We start from the raw sequence: 20152 nt of genomic DNA, 5'->3' as shown, positions 1-20152 counted from the left end.
TAGGTACACATCATCTATTCATCTTAAACTCTGTTCACCAATCTCCCATGAAGAATAATTATGTAATAAAATAATCAAAGGAATAGAAATTAGGAGAGTTGTGGGGAGGTAAGAGCTCTTCAAAGTAAAAAAGAAGAAAAATAATAATAAAAACATTAATAAGGTATTACCACTTGAAAGTAAGTAAATTAAATAAACTTACCTCTTGAAGTTGGTATTCCAGCCCCCGTTTTGATGATAAGGCACTAATTAGTAGCACAGTTGGGTAATAGTTGGGAGTTATACTAGTTAGTTTACATAACTAGTTTGGATCCTTTATATTAGCATTATTTGCCTACACATTATAGTAGATCCAAACAGATCAAAGATAACAGCATGAATCGGAATTACCAAACAACAAAGAAAGATAATGGAATGAAAAACATTTACCTTACGATGTCACCCCAAATTTGGAAAGGAAGAAGCAGTTATGGAAAAAGATTAACCTGCCACTGTGGTAAACAGTGCAGGAGGAGGCCAAAACAAGTGACAGTGATAGCTCTCATAAGCAAGAAGAATGTATATTTTGCTTATAGAAAAGACACATTGAGTTATCTGCTGCATCTACTGAGAGGAATCCAAACCCTGATTTTAGCTTGTAAATACAACGAATTACCTCTGTTCCAGTGGGGGGTAACCAAGAAGGGTACACAATCTGGCTAAAGCATAGAAAAGGAGGATGAACCACACAAGAAACAAAGCCTCCTCTTTCAGAGCTGGAGAGTCTAGAATTAGATACTAAATGAGTGGATAGACAGTGATGTTAGGACTCCTGCAGTGCAAGCATATCTACTGACAACACCAAAGGATGGAGAAATCACCCACTGGAAATGCTCCAGGCCTGGATGCAATAGTCAATCCACCACCAGAGCCTAAGCTCCCAAGAAATAATAGGCCAATAACTGAATGTGGTGGTCAAAGGCCCAATAGAGAATATCTAGAGCCAATAAAACAGAGATCCCTGTCAGGGGTGAGGGAGAAACAACAGAGGAGGTGTCTGAATAAATCACAACAAGACTAGATGACAAAATAAAGATAAACCTGCCTGTAAAGCAGCCACCTTCTTGAGGATCTAGAAATAGAGAAATTTCTTCTCAAAGGGCAATATGTCAGGAAAGGTTCAATCATTCATAAGTGCTCCCCAACTGAGCAAAGACACTAATGAAACACAATGTCCACCTATGCTGTACTCACTATGGATATAGTATTTGTGAATTTCTCAAGACTTATGCCTGAGCTTCATAGGGCTCCAAACAGATTCAAGTATAAGCAATTATTTGAAATGGGAGAAAAAGTACATTCAGGGTCATGTGGGGTACAATGAGCCTCCAAGACCTCAAAAGAAAAAAAAAATACAGTGAATCTCTTTATATACCTACACTGGCAAGCTCAAAATCACTCAAGGGGACACATTCAAGATGAACAAGGAGTTCAAGAGAAGAGGGTATCTCCAAAAGAAACACATCTATTCACGAAGAAAATGAAAGAGATATGATAGCCTTGTTACCAAAAGCTCCATGTCTTCTCAATAAAGAACTAGGTAGAGCCTGCACTGCATAAGAAGTGGGAAAGCCTTCCCCCCAAGTGCATGAGATAAAGGGTGGAGGGTTGAGACTAAATTAAAGAGATGAACCAGACAATTCATAAAAAAACAACTTTCAAAGGGTAAGAAAGGTCACAGTAGAGAAAACTATACTGGATAAGACAAGTAGAGGTCATATTTCCATATAGTGGTGGAAGAATAAGCCTTAAGAATGTAACCAAGTAAAAGCCAATCAGACTCAATTAAAAAGAAAATGAAGCCATAGCCAACTCAAAAGAAAAGGCTAAAAAAAGAACCAAATGTTTTACCACTACGAGTACATAAAAGAAGTAAAAGGTAGGCAGATCAAATGGATGTGGAGAAATTGTGGTTGACGTTTAGTCAATTTATCCATAACCAGGGAAAATATCCAATTAAAATGGAGAAAAAATTGGAACCAGAGAGAAACCAAAGTTGGATCAAGTAGGAAATATTAATGACTGGCTAACTGCATCAGCTCAAGATACAAAAGCATAATACCCTCAAAAAAACATATCACAAAAAAATGGTGTAGGACAGTTGTCCTTTAGAGAAAAGTAAGGGAGACATATGTCAGACGTAAGATAACTTGATGACAAATGAGCCAAGATTAAAGAAAACAAGTTAGCTCAGATAAAATGGAATAAAACCAAGGGCAAGGTGGAAAAGAGGCATGTGCAAGTTGCCTCATTAAAGATGATAGTGTCATAATGAAAAGGATTAAGAATGATAATGAAACAAAGAGGGTGAGAAAGAGATGATGACAAGTAAATGGAAAAAGAGAAAGCAAAACAGAAGGGAAAAAACTCCAAACTGAAAGACATGTTTAAGTGAACAAAACTCATGCAAAAGAGAGCCAAGATTCTAGAAAATATAACTAAAAAGAGAAAGACCACATAAGACATGTCTGTGGAATTCAAGCAGTGATGGATAAAAGTGGAACTATCTGATCCCCATCAGGAATAGGGAATTAGAAGTAAAAATATTTCACAGAAGAGGAAGATCAGCTGAAATAACAGAAGCAGGGGTTCAGGAGTACTGGATTCAATATCATTTTAAACTAATAAGTACAGAAAATTTGAAAATTCTTAAAAACAAACAGATCTGAAAACAAGCAATAACAAGAAAAGAATGAGACTTTGTTCGAATACTAGTGTTCTGGAAGATTACTATATGTGGAGGATGTGGTAAAAAGCTACAGTCCAATGATGAGCTTTTATAGTCTGGTACAATACGTTTAACACACGTGTGTGGGGTGGGAGGAGTTCAAAGTTTGTGACATACACAGAAAATCATATTATGACAGATGTACATAGGAGGGAGAACTGCTGAACTGTAGTCATTTACACTATTAAAATTAATTAATTCAGTATGTATTTATATGCAGTCTCAAACAGATTTAATATATAACATTAAATGTCTTAAATAGTAATCACTTTATTGGCTAAATATGATAAGCATGGTACGTGAAGTTTCACATGTGACATTACCACTTCACTTCCAAGTAATTCACTAGATATGCCAAACATTATCATTCTTGGACTGAAGGTAAAAAATATCAATAACAATGAAGATATCCAACTGATAATCAAAGGTAAAAGGGTAACAGATTCCTTCTGTGATTTGCCTGTTACTAATAATAAAAATTTGTTATTGTTAATGATTTACTCTAGATTTCTAGTACATCTTTTGATAGAAGTTATACATAATTTTTATAATAAATAATTTAATATATTTTTAATGTAAAATGATGGTTGTCAAAAATAATTACCTAGAAGATTATGGTGATGACCTTTATTTGTTAAATATTTGGAAATGGAGACCAGACCACACAGTTGTTTTCCAGTTGATATTTCCACACAAGGTCTCTAAATGTAACAAAAATGAACAAAGCTGCTTAGTACTATCAGATTACATACTTACCTTTCATATATTTTTCACACAAAAACTCTAACATTAATAAATGAATAAATTACATGTAAGTTTATTAACAATATAAGCATAAACATATATGACTGAACAGCTAATTACTATTATAATAGATATGAATCTGTATCTGTGTAGGATCACTGAGTAGCTACAGTGGTTATGCCACTAAACAAGGTGTTATCTGAAAGATAATTCTCCCTGTATTCATAACCAAAAGTAAAATATGAAAAAAATGTTTAGTTTAGCTCCAGCACTAGTACCTAATTGCTGTATTATAGTACTATTTTTTCTATATGAAACTGGGTATAATTTTTGAAAATTCACTCCTGTAATGTTGTAGTCTCTACCACCACCAGCTGTACTTAGTTGTAGATACTTATAGAGGATAACATGGTTATGGAGCCAGAAAAGAGCATTTTCAAAGGATTACTTGCAGAACATTAATTGTTGGTTGCTGACATCACAATCTTTATGAAAACTTTGCTCTTCTAAGTTTGTTAGCAAACCTTTTAAAGTTAACTGGATAAAGGCATGGTGGGCCCCCCAGAGCTTGTGATTTTGTATGCACTGCACAACCTGCTAACCCTGTATGACTGCCAATGGCTTGTACAACTTTAGATAATTTTATTTCAGATTTCCCATTCATTTGTATAAATAAAACATTAAAACTGAGTCTAAAAGCCAAATGAAAAGTAAGTCATTGAGTAAAAGTTACATATATTAAGAACCCAGTTAATAAGTTTAAATTATTATAAGTTTTATATCTCACACAAATTAGTGCTTATAGATAGGGACAAATCCAAGTTTTTAGCAAAACTATATCAGATAATTTTATTAAAGTAAAAATTTGTTTTTTGCCATTCATCCAAACATTCTCAATAGTGAAGCTTTATCAGAAAATACCTGTTACATTATAGCATTATTATGTTATTTATGAAAGACACATAAACAAAAATTAAGTGAAACAAATTACATTAATTTCATAACAATCAAGTTAATCATAATTTGAATTAATTGACTGTCAGAATATTTAAAAACAGTAACAATCAGAAACATTACAATTAACTAATTATTTTCATGGCAATCTATTTAATCCTTATTTTAATTAATTGATTAAATGATATTAATAGATACAGCTGCTGTGTTGATGGGTAAACAATTATATTGATTAAGCAATTAAATCACACTGTGACATTCAAAAGTATTAATTTCAGTTTGTTGAGTATTTTGTGAAATTAACCAATTTAATTGTAATTTTGATTAATGAAATACTTTGTGTCACACTAACTGATGTAATCTCTGTTCATGAACAATTGACTATATAGATTTATCAAATAAATTACCCATCTCAACTGATGTGTTCTATGAAGTTCTCTGAATTCTTGGCAAAAGAAACTATACTGCATACAAACATATTTACAATACCAACCAGCTCAACTTGGTTGGCATGTTGTATTGTGACAAGGAGAATCTCGTATACTGATTACAGAAATGCTTGGAACTTTAGGTTTGTAAATTTTTAGTATGGTATTTTACTTCTTTACTTTTAAATATAATAAACATGTATTCACTGACTTGTACATATAAAACACAGTGACTTGTAAGTATAATGAAATATTTTAATACATGCTAAATGTTTCAACAAAACATTGGTTTCTCTTCTTCAAGTGTGATATAAATCCAAACAAAAGAAGTTTATACAAAACAAAATGTCTATCTATAGAGACTGTGAGTAATGGGACATAAAAATGGCATGTTATCATGTGATGACAAAAAATTGTGACAGAGTTATTTCCTAAAGGAAGGTCAGAGGGAGCAAGAGCTTGATAAATAAACTTTGCCATATTTTGTTAATATTACCAAGGCCATTGTCACAATTTAAAGATAAAACATGTTTTTTTCATAATTTCAATGCTTTCAAGAATATTTCATTGTATTTTATCTTTTGGTTGGTTTAAGAGAGAAATTTTTTCTCAAATAATCCTAACACCAGTTTCAAATTAATGATGTGTTAAGGTGGATTTTTCAAAACCCTTCTACGAAAGTGGCTTTTGACAAAAATAAGAAAAGAGATAGTGCAATGGATGACCATGAAACCTTATGTTGAAAAGCAGACCAAAACCAATTTATTTAGTCCAAGAAATGGCAGGGATGGGCAGCTATCCCATTCTGTTTTACCCATGAAGTCTATGGGTAAGGACAGTCGGGAATGGGAATATTTATGAAGCAAGTATGTTGTCAGTAATAACCTACAAGTGATCTTGCAGAAGACCAAATTTCTATTTCATGTGACTATAATAAACAGTGTACATTTTCTAGCCATGGAAGTTATGAAAATGAAGCCAACGTGGAATTAGTGTGCAGGTTTTAGTACAATTGTAAGTGACGGAAGTATATCTGGATAGGCACAAATTGCCATAGAGGAAGATCTGGGTAATACATGGGATAGGCCCCTAAAAAATAATATATATAATAAAAGAAAGAAGCCTTACCTAGTTAGTCTCACCAAAGAGTAAAGAATGGCAACAGGTGGAAGACAGTATTCTCATGAAGAAGCAGAAACGGCTACACAGATCAGAGAATGGAAAATAAACATATGAGGTGTAGTCCCAGTGTTCAACAGACATAAGTACCTCCAATAAATGTTGGGGTCAGTATTTAGGCAGAGGCTAGAAAGGGCTTAGCTCAAGGGCTTATGATCTGAATGGGGGTCCACTGATAATTTTATGTAAAATTACAAGATATGTATGGCCCACAAACATTATTAGCCCCTAGGCCCACACAACTTTAAATCCATCAATGGTAAAAGGGAAGGCACCTGTTCAGAGTCTGGATTTGATTACTGAACCATAATCCATGTATGGGATGGGTTCTGGGATGATAGATCCAGAACAGACAGACTTTGCTGCTCTGTTGGCCAGATCATCCCCACAAATACCAACATGACCCAGTATCCAAAAGAATTGGACGGAGACAGGTGAGACAGAAAGATGGGCCAGTTTGTTTTCAATATTGATAAGAAGAGGGTGGTGACTATCATGGGATGATTCCAGGGCCAATAGACAGCTGAGTGAGTTCATATATATTGTACAGTTTGTATATTGCATTAGTTCAATATGACTTAGAGCAAATGAGATGGCATACAATTCGGCAGTGAAAACAGAAATTGTAGAGGGGAGTCTGTGTGCCACACTCAAACTGTCACAAACCATGGCAGAACCTACTGAGTCATCCGATTTGGAACCATCTGTATATATGAAAGATGTTCATATGATGCTGTGGTAAGGATCGAAGTCTGGAAGCATACATTAGAGACAGTTGCAAATGGTGAATATATAGAGAGGGTTCATGAGATTCCACAAGCAGACTTTGCACGGGAGAAGTACGAAAAGCTCCAATGCAAAGCCAAAGCCCCTGGTGATGGATTGGATCCAACATTTTCAGTGCTGAGATTCTGGCAGAACCATAAACCACAGACCCATAGTCAAGCTTGGATCGGACGAGGACACAATAAATTTTGAGCATGGAGTTTCGATCTGCTCTCCAAGAAGTAGAAGAGAGGACATGGAGAATGTTCAATGCTTTTAGACATTTGATACGAAGTTGCTTGATGTGCAATATAAAATTTAATTTACAATCAAATATAAGACCTAAGAACTTTGCCTCAGGGACAACAGGAAGTACAACATCATCAAGTTCTGGATTTGGGTGGATTCCCTGTTTGTGGCAGAAATGCATACAAATGGTTTTAGAGAGTGAAAGCTTAAAACCATTTGCCATGGTCCACTTCAGTATCTGATTGATTGCAGTTTGTAGCTGCCATTCAATAAACCTCATGTTAGATGACTGACATGAGATGTGAGAGTCATCAACAAAAAGACTGTTTGCAACTGTAGGGGGTAGCTGGTCACTAATGGAATTAATCTTTATAATGAAAAGTGTGACACTCAGTATACAGCCCTGAGGCACTCCAAACTCCCGAAGGAAAAATGAGAAAGTGTTGAGCCCACATGGACTTGGAATCGGTGCTTCATTAAGAATTGCATGATGAAAAGTGGTAAGTTGCCATGCAATCTATATGAATGAAGGTCTCGTAAGATGCCATATCTGCTTGTTGTGTATCGTATACTTTTTCTAAATCGAAAAAAACAGTAACAAGATGTTGTTGCCTTAAAAAGGCTTCTCTGATTAATGTTTCAAGGTGAATTAAGTGGTCTATTGTGGAGTGTTGTCTTTGGAACCCACACTGAGTAGGTGAAAGGAGGTTGTTTGATTCAAGAAACCAAATGAGGTGGGCATTGATTATCCTCTTTAAGACCTTACTGAGACAACTTGTCAAAGCAATTGAGCAATAATTTGAAGGAATTGTTGGATCCTTCCCATAGGGAGTATGATAGCTTATCGCAAAGCATCTGGATAGACATTTTCCTGCCATACCCAATTAAAGACAGCTAGGAGAATAGTAAGAGAGTTTTGGGAAAGGTGGCATAACATCTCATAATGTATATTATCAGGTCCAACTGATGTACTGCCAGACCGATGAATTACAAGTTTGAGTTCCGTCAGTGTAAGATGGCGATTGTAATCATAGGAACGGTCAGTTGGAAAGGAAAGAGGCAGATGCTCTGCCTGTGTTTTAATAGCTAAAAAGAAAGTGGATAAGTTTGAAGAGCTAGATACACAAGAGAAGAAGTGCCCAAGAATATTGGCAATGCTCTGTGCATCTGCAACTTCGTGGCCATCAGATATTAAGAATGAGAGGGGGGTAGAAGTATATCTTCCACTCACCTTCTGGATCTTATCCCATATAACTTTTGTGCTGGTGGTTGAAGAAATGCTGGAAGTGTATTTAATCCAAGATTCCTTCTGGCTTTGATATCTAACTTGTCGAGCATGTGCACAGGCTTTCTGAAATGCAATGTGATTTGAGAGCGTGGGGTATCTTCAAAATTTATCCCAAGCATGTTTCTGAGTTTTTCATGTTGTAGAACAGGCAGAATTCCACCAAGGGTGGGAATGCCATGGGGAACATGTTGAGGTTTTAGGGATGCAGCAAGTAGCAGCTTGTATAATACTGTTGGTTACTACTGCTATACAGTAATCTATGGATGATTTACATAAGATGGCAGGAATAAGTTCTGAGAGAGTAGTGAAAGAAGACCATTTGACCTGGACCAACTTCCACCCAGGTGCATGGGTCGGTTGGTACTGATCACGGCCAATCTCTTGTAATATGATGGGAAAATGATCACTACCTCGTGGATTGATGTCAACCTCCCAGGAAACGCAAGTGAGTAGCGAAGAGGAACAGACAGAAAGATCTGTAGCTGTAAATGACTGACTGGGTGCATGTAAATATGTGTAAGAACCAGTATTGAATAGAGCCAGGTTGTGGTTCAGGAGCATATGCTCTATGGTGTGCACCCTCATATCAATATGGGAGCCATCTCAGAGGGGATTATGCCCAATGAAATCACCCAAGGTTAAAAAGGGGGATGGCAGTTGCTTAATGAGGGTATTGGGGTCTGATTGATTATAATGTGTTCCAGGTGTAAGGTATAGAGAGCAAATAGTGATGGTACAACCCAAGGAGACAAGGATGGCTACAGCCTCCAAGGGTGTGTTCAAACACAGAGACCAGATGGGCACATGCTGATCAACCAGCAATGCAACTCCCCCATGTCCCCATCCTACATATAGCCTGTCGTTCAGGTACAACGAATAGTGTCAAATAGTAACTGTATTTGTAGGCTGTAGAAATGCTTCCTGCAAAGAAAGACATATGGGATGATAAAAGTCAATCAGATCTTTGATGTCAGTCACATTTGATTGGAAACCTTGACAGTTCTATTGGATTAGTGTGGCCATGTGTAATTATGTCAGAGGAGAAGACAGTAAAGAATCCTTCTGCTTATGACCACATTTTTTTTTCTTTATTGGATGTGGGTCTAACACCCTCTATAGATCCTGCTCCAGCTCAAATGGTCAGGTCTGAATTTATTGGTACATGTACTAATGATTGAGGGCACGGACGAGTGGTTTGTTTAATTTTTGGGGTATCAAGAGAGGGAGGCTCCATGGAAACATCTTGACTTGAAGAAGAGGAAGTTTGGCAACAACTGGAAGGTGTGGTCAGGACAGAGATGGAAGGAGACACTGATTCATGAACTGTGTTGATTTTGGGAAGTGTTCTTTTAAGATTTGCTGGTGGAGATTGTGTAGGGGATAGGGTAAGGTCAGTTGGACTCCTACTGTAGTAGTAGAATGGGTTACAGCAGCATAACTTCTGGATGGAATTGGTAATAATAATTTTCAAGCCTCTGTGTAAGTGAAATTGTTAACTGTCTCGAGACATTGTACTTCTTTTTCTTCCACCCATTTCAGGCAAGAGATAAAATAAGAAAGATGCGTACCATGACAGTTTATACAATGTGGTTCGAGTTGGCATTTGGTGGCATAATGGTCTTTACCACCACAACAGGCACAGGTCAAGGAACTATGGCAAGATGGTTTTGAATGACCAAATCATTGACAATGGAAACATCATGCAGGATTTGGAATATAAGATCACACCTTACAATTCAGATATCCTGCTTTTATTGTGGTGGGAGGATGTGGTACTATAAATGTTAGTATTAGAACATTTGTTGGTTCAAGAGTTCCATCTATTTGAATGAAGATTTGGCATACTGTTGTGACACCTTGGCTGGTGAGACTTGCAAGGATCTCCAATTCGGGGACAGTCCTTAAATCTCTTTCAACTATGACTCCTCTGGAAGTATTCAAAGTGGAATGAAGAGTAACCTCAATGGATATGTCCCCCATGGCCTTTGATGCCAGGAGTTTGGAATGCTACAAGGAAGATGTTTCCACTAAGATGTCTCCCAAATGTAGCTTTTTTACTGATTTAGGGGAGCCAGCAAGCCCTTTTGAATAAAAAATGGGGGCATCTGCCTGAGTGGTTTGTCACTTAAGGAGTGTAAAATTAAGAATCATGGGTCAGATTCAAGTGGTGAGTTAGGCTGAACAGAATCATCAATGCGTGGTCGTTTCCCAGTGGTTGGATTTTTCTTGATGGTTTCAAGTTGTGTTATTTTTTTGTTTAGGAGTATCCATAATAAATAGAAAATTTTTGGTGCCCAATGGCTCCACCCACTGTGGAGCCCTACAAGGGGATGCACTACAGTGCTTTAAGGGCACTGTAGTGACACCAGGGTTTCATGAGCACTATACCCAAAAACCAGTGTCAGACACAATGTCCACAACACCCACTGTGGATGTCCTATGCTGGTACTGAGTTGACCCTGGTCCAAATGGACTAGCCAATCAATCCTGGGGGGCCACCCCAAGACCGCCCGTTTACACGAATTCAAGGGCAAAGTGGTGTGTTGGAGTTGGATTCCTCAACCACTAGGATTCTTTCTTCCCTTTCACAGGTTACCACACATGGCAAACATGCAAGTGGATGTTTAGAATCCAGAGGAGGTAAACTGTAAGAACAGAACCTTTTCTGGGTGGTCCCCTCACCACGTACAGGAATCCACATCAAGGGGAGCCCATGAGAAACTGTCTTGTCTCATCCAGGATATACTCTTTGCCTAGAAGACAGGAGGAAAGCACAGTAGCTTTTTGAGGGATGGCCCACACTACACAGACAGTGCTACCACCCTACTTCCTTCTATATTGTGCTGAACAAAATCATCAAGAAACTCTTTAAAATCCACTACCCTTGTGCCTAGGAACTGGTAAGTGGCATAGGTCTTCCATGCTCCACTTTAGGAAGGGTTAGAATTCATGTTGGGGAGATCCGAATAAATGCTCAGAACCCCATCAGATGTCTGCCAGAAAGATCATTGCAGGAGACAATGCAATGCATGACTGTAAAAACCCTCTTTTTAAAAGCTTGTAAGTAAGACAAAAACAAGTGAGCAGTCATTTTACTGGTGCTGGCCTTTTCCATAATAGTCCAGGCCCGGCATGGCCTGATGGTTAAGGCACTCAACTCATAATCTGAGGGTCATAAGTTTGAATCCCCATTACATTAAACATGCTCACCCTTTCAGCTATTGAATCATTATAACGTTACAGTCAATACAACTATTCATTGGTAAAAGAGTAGCCTAAGAGTTGGCAGTGAATGGTGACGACTAGCTGCCTTCCCTCTAGTCTTACACTGCTAAATTAGAGAAGGCTAGTGCAGATAGCCCTTGAGTAACTTTGCACAAATTCAAAAACAAATAATCCATAATAGTTCATGGATGGTTACAATATGGATCAGCCAACTGAATAAGTTTAATACCACAAAGACACCTCTGGTGGTCTTGCAAAATACTCACTCTCAACAGTTATCACCAGTTGAGTCACAGCAGATGGGTTAGGTGCTTTCTGTTAGCCCTGATCTTATGCAAATTTTGGGAAATAAGAATACACTGGGAGGCAACACCAACCATTTAGCTGGAACTTATTAGAGTGAAGAGGATAAAATGATGGTAATAGAAAAAAGTACTAAACCTCAAAAATATGTGTAGATTGAACAACAGCAACCAGAGGGAGTCAAATTCCCACAATAGAAAACTTATCAATTCTCTAGCGTAGCATTTCAATTCCAAAGTTTCTTATTTTCTCTTAATTCTTACAAGATAATCTAAAAAGTAGAAAAAGGCCCATTATTTTTTAGATACACTTTGGAGATTATAAAATAAGAGGACACAACTTTAAGATCTGTAAAAAAGACACGTTAAGTTACAATTAATACAGCTTTTATTTTTTTAATAAGGCAACTATGTATTCCATCAATAAATAGTAGTGAATATAAGAATTTCAGAGGATAATCAAGTATTTCCTGAAATATTAAAGGTAAGGAAAGTCTTGACCATGCTTCCAATAAATATTTTTACAATTTTTATTTTCAAGTATGAAAGCTTTTAAAGACATCATTTTGTTGTTTATTTTATGACAAAAACCAAGAATAAGTCACAATCATCATTCAGTGTGTCACAGATTAATTTGAAGTGCATGAATAATTCTTATTACTGCATTGTATTTCTTCAGTTGATGCTACTTCTATTAAAATTGTTATCAGAGATATTTTTACTTTAATGAACCTACATATTGAGAAATTAATGAACTAATGTTACAATAGGGTGTATCATGTAAGTGGCATTAAAATTAGCACTGCTAAAAGAGTGGGTAACAGAGGAATGAGTGAAGTATTTATTAATTGTTTGAGCATTTGCTGGACTATCCAGGCAGTGATACACCAAAACAATCCAAGATACTGAAGGTTGCATTACAAGCAACTTTTTAAGTTTGTAATTTATTCAAATTCATTGAATGCACAGAATGTATTTTTCAGCAGTTTAAAAGAGAACTTACAGGTATAATACCTTTGTTATAAGAATGCTATGTTCCATAAGATAGACTATGTAAATGGATTCACTTCAAAGTATAATCAATTATTATGAAACCTACAAGAACACTTGGAGAGAAAACCTGGGAGCCACATGTGATATTGAAACAAAGGCCATACACCAAGGCACATCTGCAAAAATATATATCTTTATTTCCTTTCTTGGGGTGATGTTCAGTGAAATTACCTTAAAACATACTGACAATTTGATTTAAAACTTTGCAACACAGGATAAAAACTGTCAAGACGTAGCTCAAATAACAGCGAGAGCATTGGATCATTTCATAATACTGAACCATTTGATCTTTACTGGACAAAGGTTATACAGAAAGACACAGCTTTAGATATCAATGAATTGCATCTTCCAAGTCACCAGAAATGTACAAACAAGTCATCTTTATGAAGCTGCAAAGAATTACTTAAACCAACGTTATAACAAAACTATCTACACAATTATCAAAGATTATCAATTGCATCCAAGGCCAACTTGTCCAGAAAATACTTATTGTTTAAACACCAAAAGATAAAATACTGAATTCATCAGCATCACAGTAACTCCTAAGTTCTGATGGCTTCCTAGCTCAGTATTACTGACAATTTAATACAGATAGTAGGACAATAACATTCCTAAGTTCTAACATAAAATAAAACTCAAGGATCAGTCAAGCCTCCCCAAGTTTATCTAGGTTTAAAATCCTATTTTTATAAAATGACCAGTGTTAAAGAACAGCCTTGAAAGATTAGATGGTCCTTGATATCCATATATTATGTTGTAACCCTATTTCTTTTAGCTTTAGTTATAGTAACGGAACTCTGCTTCAGTGGCTCGAATGACTTATCCATCACTATACTTTGATCCTTTTCTTCAGTCCCATATTAAGTCATTTGAATAGGTTCTCATCTATATTAAACACTCCTAAAAAGAGGAATATCAGAACAGAGAAGATGAAAACTAATTGGCTAACTACAGACATAAATGAGAAAATCAAAGATGAATGCCATGAGTCTAAGAATTTTAAACTGATGGAATAGTCAAATGGTCTAAAGAATAACAAGAAAACTAAAATAATAGCAATAATCTTGACCTTAAACATTCCATTAGAAATATCTTGATGCTTTTACTAAGCTGTTAAGTATTCTCCAGTCATGTGAACTCTCTGTTTCATATTGTATATGTATAAATATGTGTGTGTGTGTCCCTGTAAACTCCTTGTACCTAATGATGACTTTTATCTTGTTGCAACATAGAATGAAATTTCCTTCATTACCAATTCCAGCTGTCTTCAAATTTTCATTTTCAAAAACATATGTTCCTCATCATCAGATTTAAAGTTAAAATGTGTGTCAGATATAAAAAACTGTTTAGTGTGTAGGATATTGCAAATTAATTTATGTTGTGTTTATAATACTGATGTCAAGGCTATGGAGATTTTCAGAAGGCCTAAGTGATAAATATGTAAATAGCTGCAACCAAATAAGTAGAAACAAAGCAAAAGTAAAGTCACATGAAAGAGAATTTCAGTCACAATTTCCATGTTTCATAAAAAATGTTCATTTCTTCAAGTGTATGTAGTTTCATATGGCACATTAGTCAAGACAATTTTGAATTATTTTTTCCTGGCTACCAATTTATCTGTGTCATTCATGCAATGTATCAGTTTTCTCATCCTATCAGTACGGCTTTCACAAAGTTGGTTGTATTGTATATAAACATAGATGGCTATATTTTCCATTGGTAGGTTGGGTGGTGTCTTAAGGCTACAATCTACCTCATGCTTTTGATGCAGATAACAGGGGCCATCTCAAATAATGTAGCATTGTATTTTGAAACATCTGTGGTATTTTTTATACTATTTTCAACTGCTTCAAGAAATTTGAAACATAATTTTATAAAATTCCAAGTATGTCATACATGCAATATGAAGAAAACTGTGCAAGTTTAATGAATGCATAAGAGAAGTTACACAAAGATGCTCACCCAAGAAAGAAAATATACATGTCAAGTATAAACTAACATGCATTCCAGGTAGTATGTAGAACCAACTGCTTACATTATCAACATAAAATACATGCAACTGTAGCAAAGAGAAAGCTAAGAAAAAGCTTATGTTAACAAATTCTATACAAGGATCTTGAGAGAACATCAGACTCTTGGCAGAACTTTGATCTGAAAACCATGAGAAGTAATTGCAAACAAGCTGCAAGTTTACTTTCTTCAACCATAACTAACTGTTGAATTAGTTTTGGTTTTAGTTCTGAAAATTATGATGATTCAATAAGATTCATTTGATGAAGTGACAAATCCACTCATGAGTGGAATGTATATGCTACTTGAAGAATCATAAGAATACCCAAGAAATTTTTATAAAAACCCATGTTATGGGGATGAAGGATAATTCTCCAGTGACACTTAAGAAGCCAACAGTCCTGCTGCTAGTATGTTCATAGTCAATACCATTGATGATGTCAACTCTAACAAGTATTTAAAATCTACCCAATTTAAACTCCATGTAAATATCAACTGCTATCTCTTTCTCAATCAGACAATGTAGATAGGAAATAGATGTAAACTGTTTAGTATTAAGAAAGTTTATGAAGTAAATTATATCTGAGCAGATTTCACTTAGTTTGTTAATTTATAACTTACTGATTGCATTAAAAATTCTAATGGGTATTACTAAAAATTCAATCAAAGAGCAGTTATCTGTTCAGACTAAGGAATCTAGTAATTTTAACAGTGAAGCTTTTCAAGATAGCTTTAGCAATGTTAAAGAAGCCAGATATCTTGATATGTTGAAGTGTTGTTTGTGTATTGAATCTCAGTCTCCACGCCAATTCTTTATTCTAACTGTAAATTTCCTCAGGTTAGTGAATTCTGTACTCCACTATTGACCATAAACCTGGATTTTAAATAAATCTATCAATACCTAGATATGAGTCAAACTCTAATAACTAACCTACACAGTGTCCCATTACAGTTTTGTACATATAATGGTATGTTTTCTTTGTCTGGAAAAGATTTTAAACTTAATTCCAGTTTCATAGAGAGCTTAAGGTACTCTTTAATTCAATCTCCTACTAATCTACAAAATGTACTCTGTCACTCCTGTGTGAGGGGGGAGACACAGTTTTACATGAGCAAACCACAAATCCACCAAAGGATTCTACTTGCTGTCTGGATGATGAAAACTTAAGAGGTGTGAAATTAGTGATTTTATATTGTTAAATTTTTTAAAATAAGATGCCACAAAATTTTAGCTTAAAACACATCAGTAGGTTTTTTTTTGTTTCTTTTTAATTCATGCAAAGCTGCACGAGGGCTATCTGCACTAGCTGCCCTTAATTTTGCAGTGTAAAACTAGAGGGAAGGCAGCTAGACATCACCACTCAGTGCCAACTCTTTGGCTACCCTTTAACCAACAAATAGTGGGATTGACTGTCACATTATAATGTCCCTATGACTGAAATGGTGAGCATGTTTGGTGTGACAAAAGATTCGAATCCGTGACCCTTGGATTACGAGTCAAGTGCCTTAACCACCTGGCCATACGAGGCCCAACAGAATTTGAAAAATAAGAATAAAAACTGGAAATACAGTAGTTGGTCAATTGGGAAAAAGCAACAAGTTTTTATCAATGGCATCCAGTCAAACCAAATCCTTGTTACAAGTATAACTATAACTTTAATTTTCTGATATTTATGTACAATCTTGTAACTTTAAAATAATGTAAAATATTTTATATTATTAATGTAATGTAAAAACAACAACAATGTATTACTATCCTATTACTATTAGTATCAACACTACATATTATACATGGTGTTCAGAAAGTCACTGTGCACTTACATATTTATAAACAGACAAAACTACACAGTAGCTTTCCGAACACCCTGTACTTGCACTAATAGTGATGCTTCTGTCTGTAGTATAGTCTAGGTTAATAATATTAATTTTATTTTACTGTTACTGTTAATAAACACAGTGTTTCATTACCTTCCATTGTTCGTCAACAAATAGATTTGGTTTCTCTACTCCAAGGCAATTAGCTAATAACTGAAGTTCTTCAAAAAATAACATTTTATAATCATATTACAGATGAAGAGACAATGTACAAAATTCAGTTAAACTTCCGCACTGGAACCCACACGAAGTTGTTTATATTTTCGGTTGCATATTTATTTCCTGAAGTTAGTTATTATTCTCTGTTCCTTTTCTTGTCGAAGTTTCTTGCTTATTAGTACATTAATTAACAACAAAATTTACTGATTTTGTATGTTGTTGTTTTTAGGGTAATAGGTAGACTTTATATATTGCATGGAGATATTGAGTTTTGTTTATTATGTTTGATTGAAACAAGCAAACAAATTTTATCGGTAGCTGGATTAACAAGAAGAGACAGAGAGACAGGCAGAATAACAGAGGAAAATCATACAACAACGAAACTCTTGCTTATATGTATGATACTGGGAAAAAATGTATTACGCGATATACAACTCCCAAGTTCAAGTAATTTTTATTCTGTGTGCATATAAATTTGCAATGTGGTCATGATTTTCTCTTTTTTCTTCCGTTTCTCATCACGGAGAACTTTATTTTTCACCATCCGAATATACAAAAAAAAACTGGGCAGCTAAACTTGCTGCACGTCGTAGAGAAAAACAAAGGTTAAGAGGTCACACGCAGATTAGACGTTTATGGAGTGTTTTGCATGTTTTGGTTTTTGGACACGAAAAAAATAAACAGAGATTACTATACAAAGCTGCAAATCGTTTATGGTCACAATGCGCTGTCATCCCTACCAATTGCTGGCACCCCAAGTGAGCACTGGCACCACAGGTGATCGGCTAGTTTAGTTCATTGAATTAATCCTTTCTAAATAATAATAATAATAATCGCTTTCTGGCTATACTTTCGACATTTCCGTACAAATTACTGTATTTAAATGTTTTGGTTAATTGATTTAATACATATTTATCTGTTCTATTGATATATGTGTGCCATTCCTTTCGGGTGCTTTGATGGCTCATAAAAAGTTTTGTGTTTTTTCTTTGGTACACAGCTTCACAATATGTTATATGCGCACTGTCCACTGAAAGGGATTTAACCCCAGATTTTAGGTGCTATAAATATTTAAATTATACACCGACCCACCGGAAGACCATTTAAAACTATCTTTTAACCCTGAGCTACTCTTTGAACTATTTGTGCTCAGTCCACTGCAAGTAACCGAACCCTAGATTTTAAATAATGTTAGTCCGGAAACTACAAATAACAGATGATACAATAGAAACGTTTTATAAAGTTAAATCTTAATTTCTGAGTTAAAAAAGAGATAAAACGAAGTATAAAGTAATATTTAATTAAGATCAAACAAAAAAACAAAGGAGATGAGTGCACACGACAATCCTATATTTAATAGATCACCAATTTTGAACTGAGAGATATTAAACCACATATAGAAAAACGTCATTTCACACAGAGTGTTTATGAACACTACGTCACTGCTTATTCTATATGTGAGTTTTCAAACAGTTTGTGTATATATGATTGCTCACCCTTGTTTAAACTGAACAAGCGTGGTCTTTTTTTTCTATTTCTTTTTAGTTATGGCGTTTAGTAAAAACAAAGAAGGGTGATATTATTTAACCATTCTCTAACTTACAGCTTTAGGATAGCTGTAATTTGATTGATGTGTTTATTGATGCCGATTTAAAAAAAAAATCAGTATCAGTAGCGTAACTTATCAATATATTACTTCCACATATTTACACAGTTTTCAATCACATTAAGTACAGCCATGAAGATTCCTTAAACATGGTTGTGGGGTAGTGTAGTAACAGTTGTAGATGCATACAAGGCAGACTGGATGTTTGTACTCTTTGTTGAATTAACACTGTTAAGAGAGGTTTGTGCTTACCTTATTATGTGTTCATGTACGAACATTATTGGCACAAGGCAAATGAAAATGCATTGGTCAGTGGTAAACCCTGCAAGATTTAGTAACACTTGGAAAATATTAAAACTCAAGTTCTTAGAACTGAAAATTAATTCACTTTCTTTTAATTTTTTACAGTAGTGTAGACTGAACATACAATAAATGTAATCCTTTCATACTTTGGCAAATGGACCCAGCTAGCTCTACTTACTACAACCGACTTTAACTTGACTTGATCGTACTGTTAGATCAATTGTGCAGAGGAGAAATTTAGCTTAAAACATTTATCTTTTTTTGTGTTTGGTCAAGTTATTGAGCTAGCTTTCAATAACTTAGATTATATAGTATTCACATGAGGAGACAAGGGCTGAACACAGGGAAACAAAAGAGTCGAGGGCAAGAGCTCATTTTAGGGACATTTTTGTACTTTTATATTTTTCTTATGGTAGGCTACAACCCATGCGATCTACTTCGCCCACATTTTGTGTAATTTTGTCAGAGATTTAAGTGAGATAAAAATGTAGAACCAATATACAATATTATTAAAAATATATCAGACTCAAAAACAATGACATTTATAAACTTGAAAAGTTTTAATTTATATATTTTTTACAAAATTGATCCTTTTTTATTTTTATATTTTTTTATCTAACTGTATGCTTATTTTTAACTTCATGGGGTTCTGAGCAGCTTCCTCGTCTGTACTGATTTTAATTCGGCACTAAGAAGCAAAGTAATTTTGGAACACAAATGCAGCAATTTTTTCATAAAGATAGCAAGCAATGGTTCAGTTTGGGCAGACTCAGTTTTTCAAAAAATATGTTTAACGTTTTGTATACACATGCTATGATAATGTTATTAATCATATAGATAGATATGCCATTCATTAAAAGCGCGTTTGTGCCACTTTGATATCTCATTGATCAATGAATCCAACAGACATTAATCATCGCTGAAACCAGAATATGTTATGATATTAATCACACATCTCATACCACTTAAAATCCAAAAATTAGACAGACGCAAGTGCATATGATGAATATCATGAATAAATACATTCATTATGGAGGTATTAACTGTATGAGTACGGGTCAAAGTAAGCATATCAAGACATTCTACAGAACTGCATTCAAACTTTATTTGAACAATTTTATTTCAAATTTAAATTAACATACTTGGCACCAAAACGTAGTTAATAGATAGCATGTTATATCATACAAGTTATTAAAAGATAATATTTGAATATAATCTCAAATCCACGTTTTTGTAACATACGAA

The 20152-nt window shown here is 35.0% G+C and overlaps 1 protein-coding gene across 1 annotated transcript in view; it reads right to left on the bottom strand.

Annotated features, from left to right (window-relative positions):
• AIMP3 (aaRS-interacting multifunctional protein 3) overlaps positions 1-17101 on the bottom strand; it is a 34729-nt gene extending 17628 nt beyond the window's left edge. The window contains exons 1-2 of the mRNA XM_076473752.1: positions 16933-17101; positions 3372-3468 (exon numbers count right to left, since the gene is read on the bottom strand). Coding sequence (XP_076329867.1) covers positions 3372-3468; positions 16933-17016 — 181 coding nt within the window. The 5' untranslated portion in view covers positions 17017-17101. The remainder of the gene's footprint in view (positions 1-3371; positions 3469-16932) is intronic.
• Between the last annotated feature and the right edge of the window lie 3051 nt (positions 17102-20152).

The sequence above is a fragment of the Tachypleus tridentatus genome, chromosome 12 (assembly GCF_004210375.1).
Source record: "Tachypleus tridentatus isolate NWPU-2018 chromosome 12, ASM421037v1, whole genome shotgun sequence".
Lineage (NCBI taxonomy): Eukaryota > Metazoa > Arthropoda > Merostomata > Xiphosura > Limulidae > Tachypleus > Tachypleus tridentatus.
The sequence above is the reverse complement of the archived record's forward strand: the minus strand, read 5'-3'. Positions and strand labels throughout refer to the sequence as shown.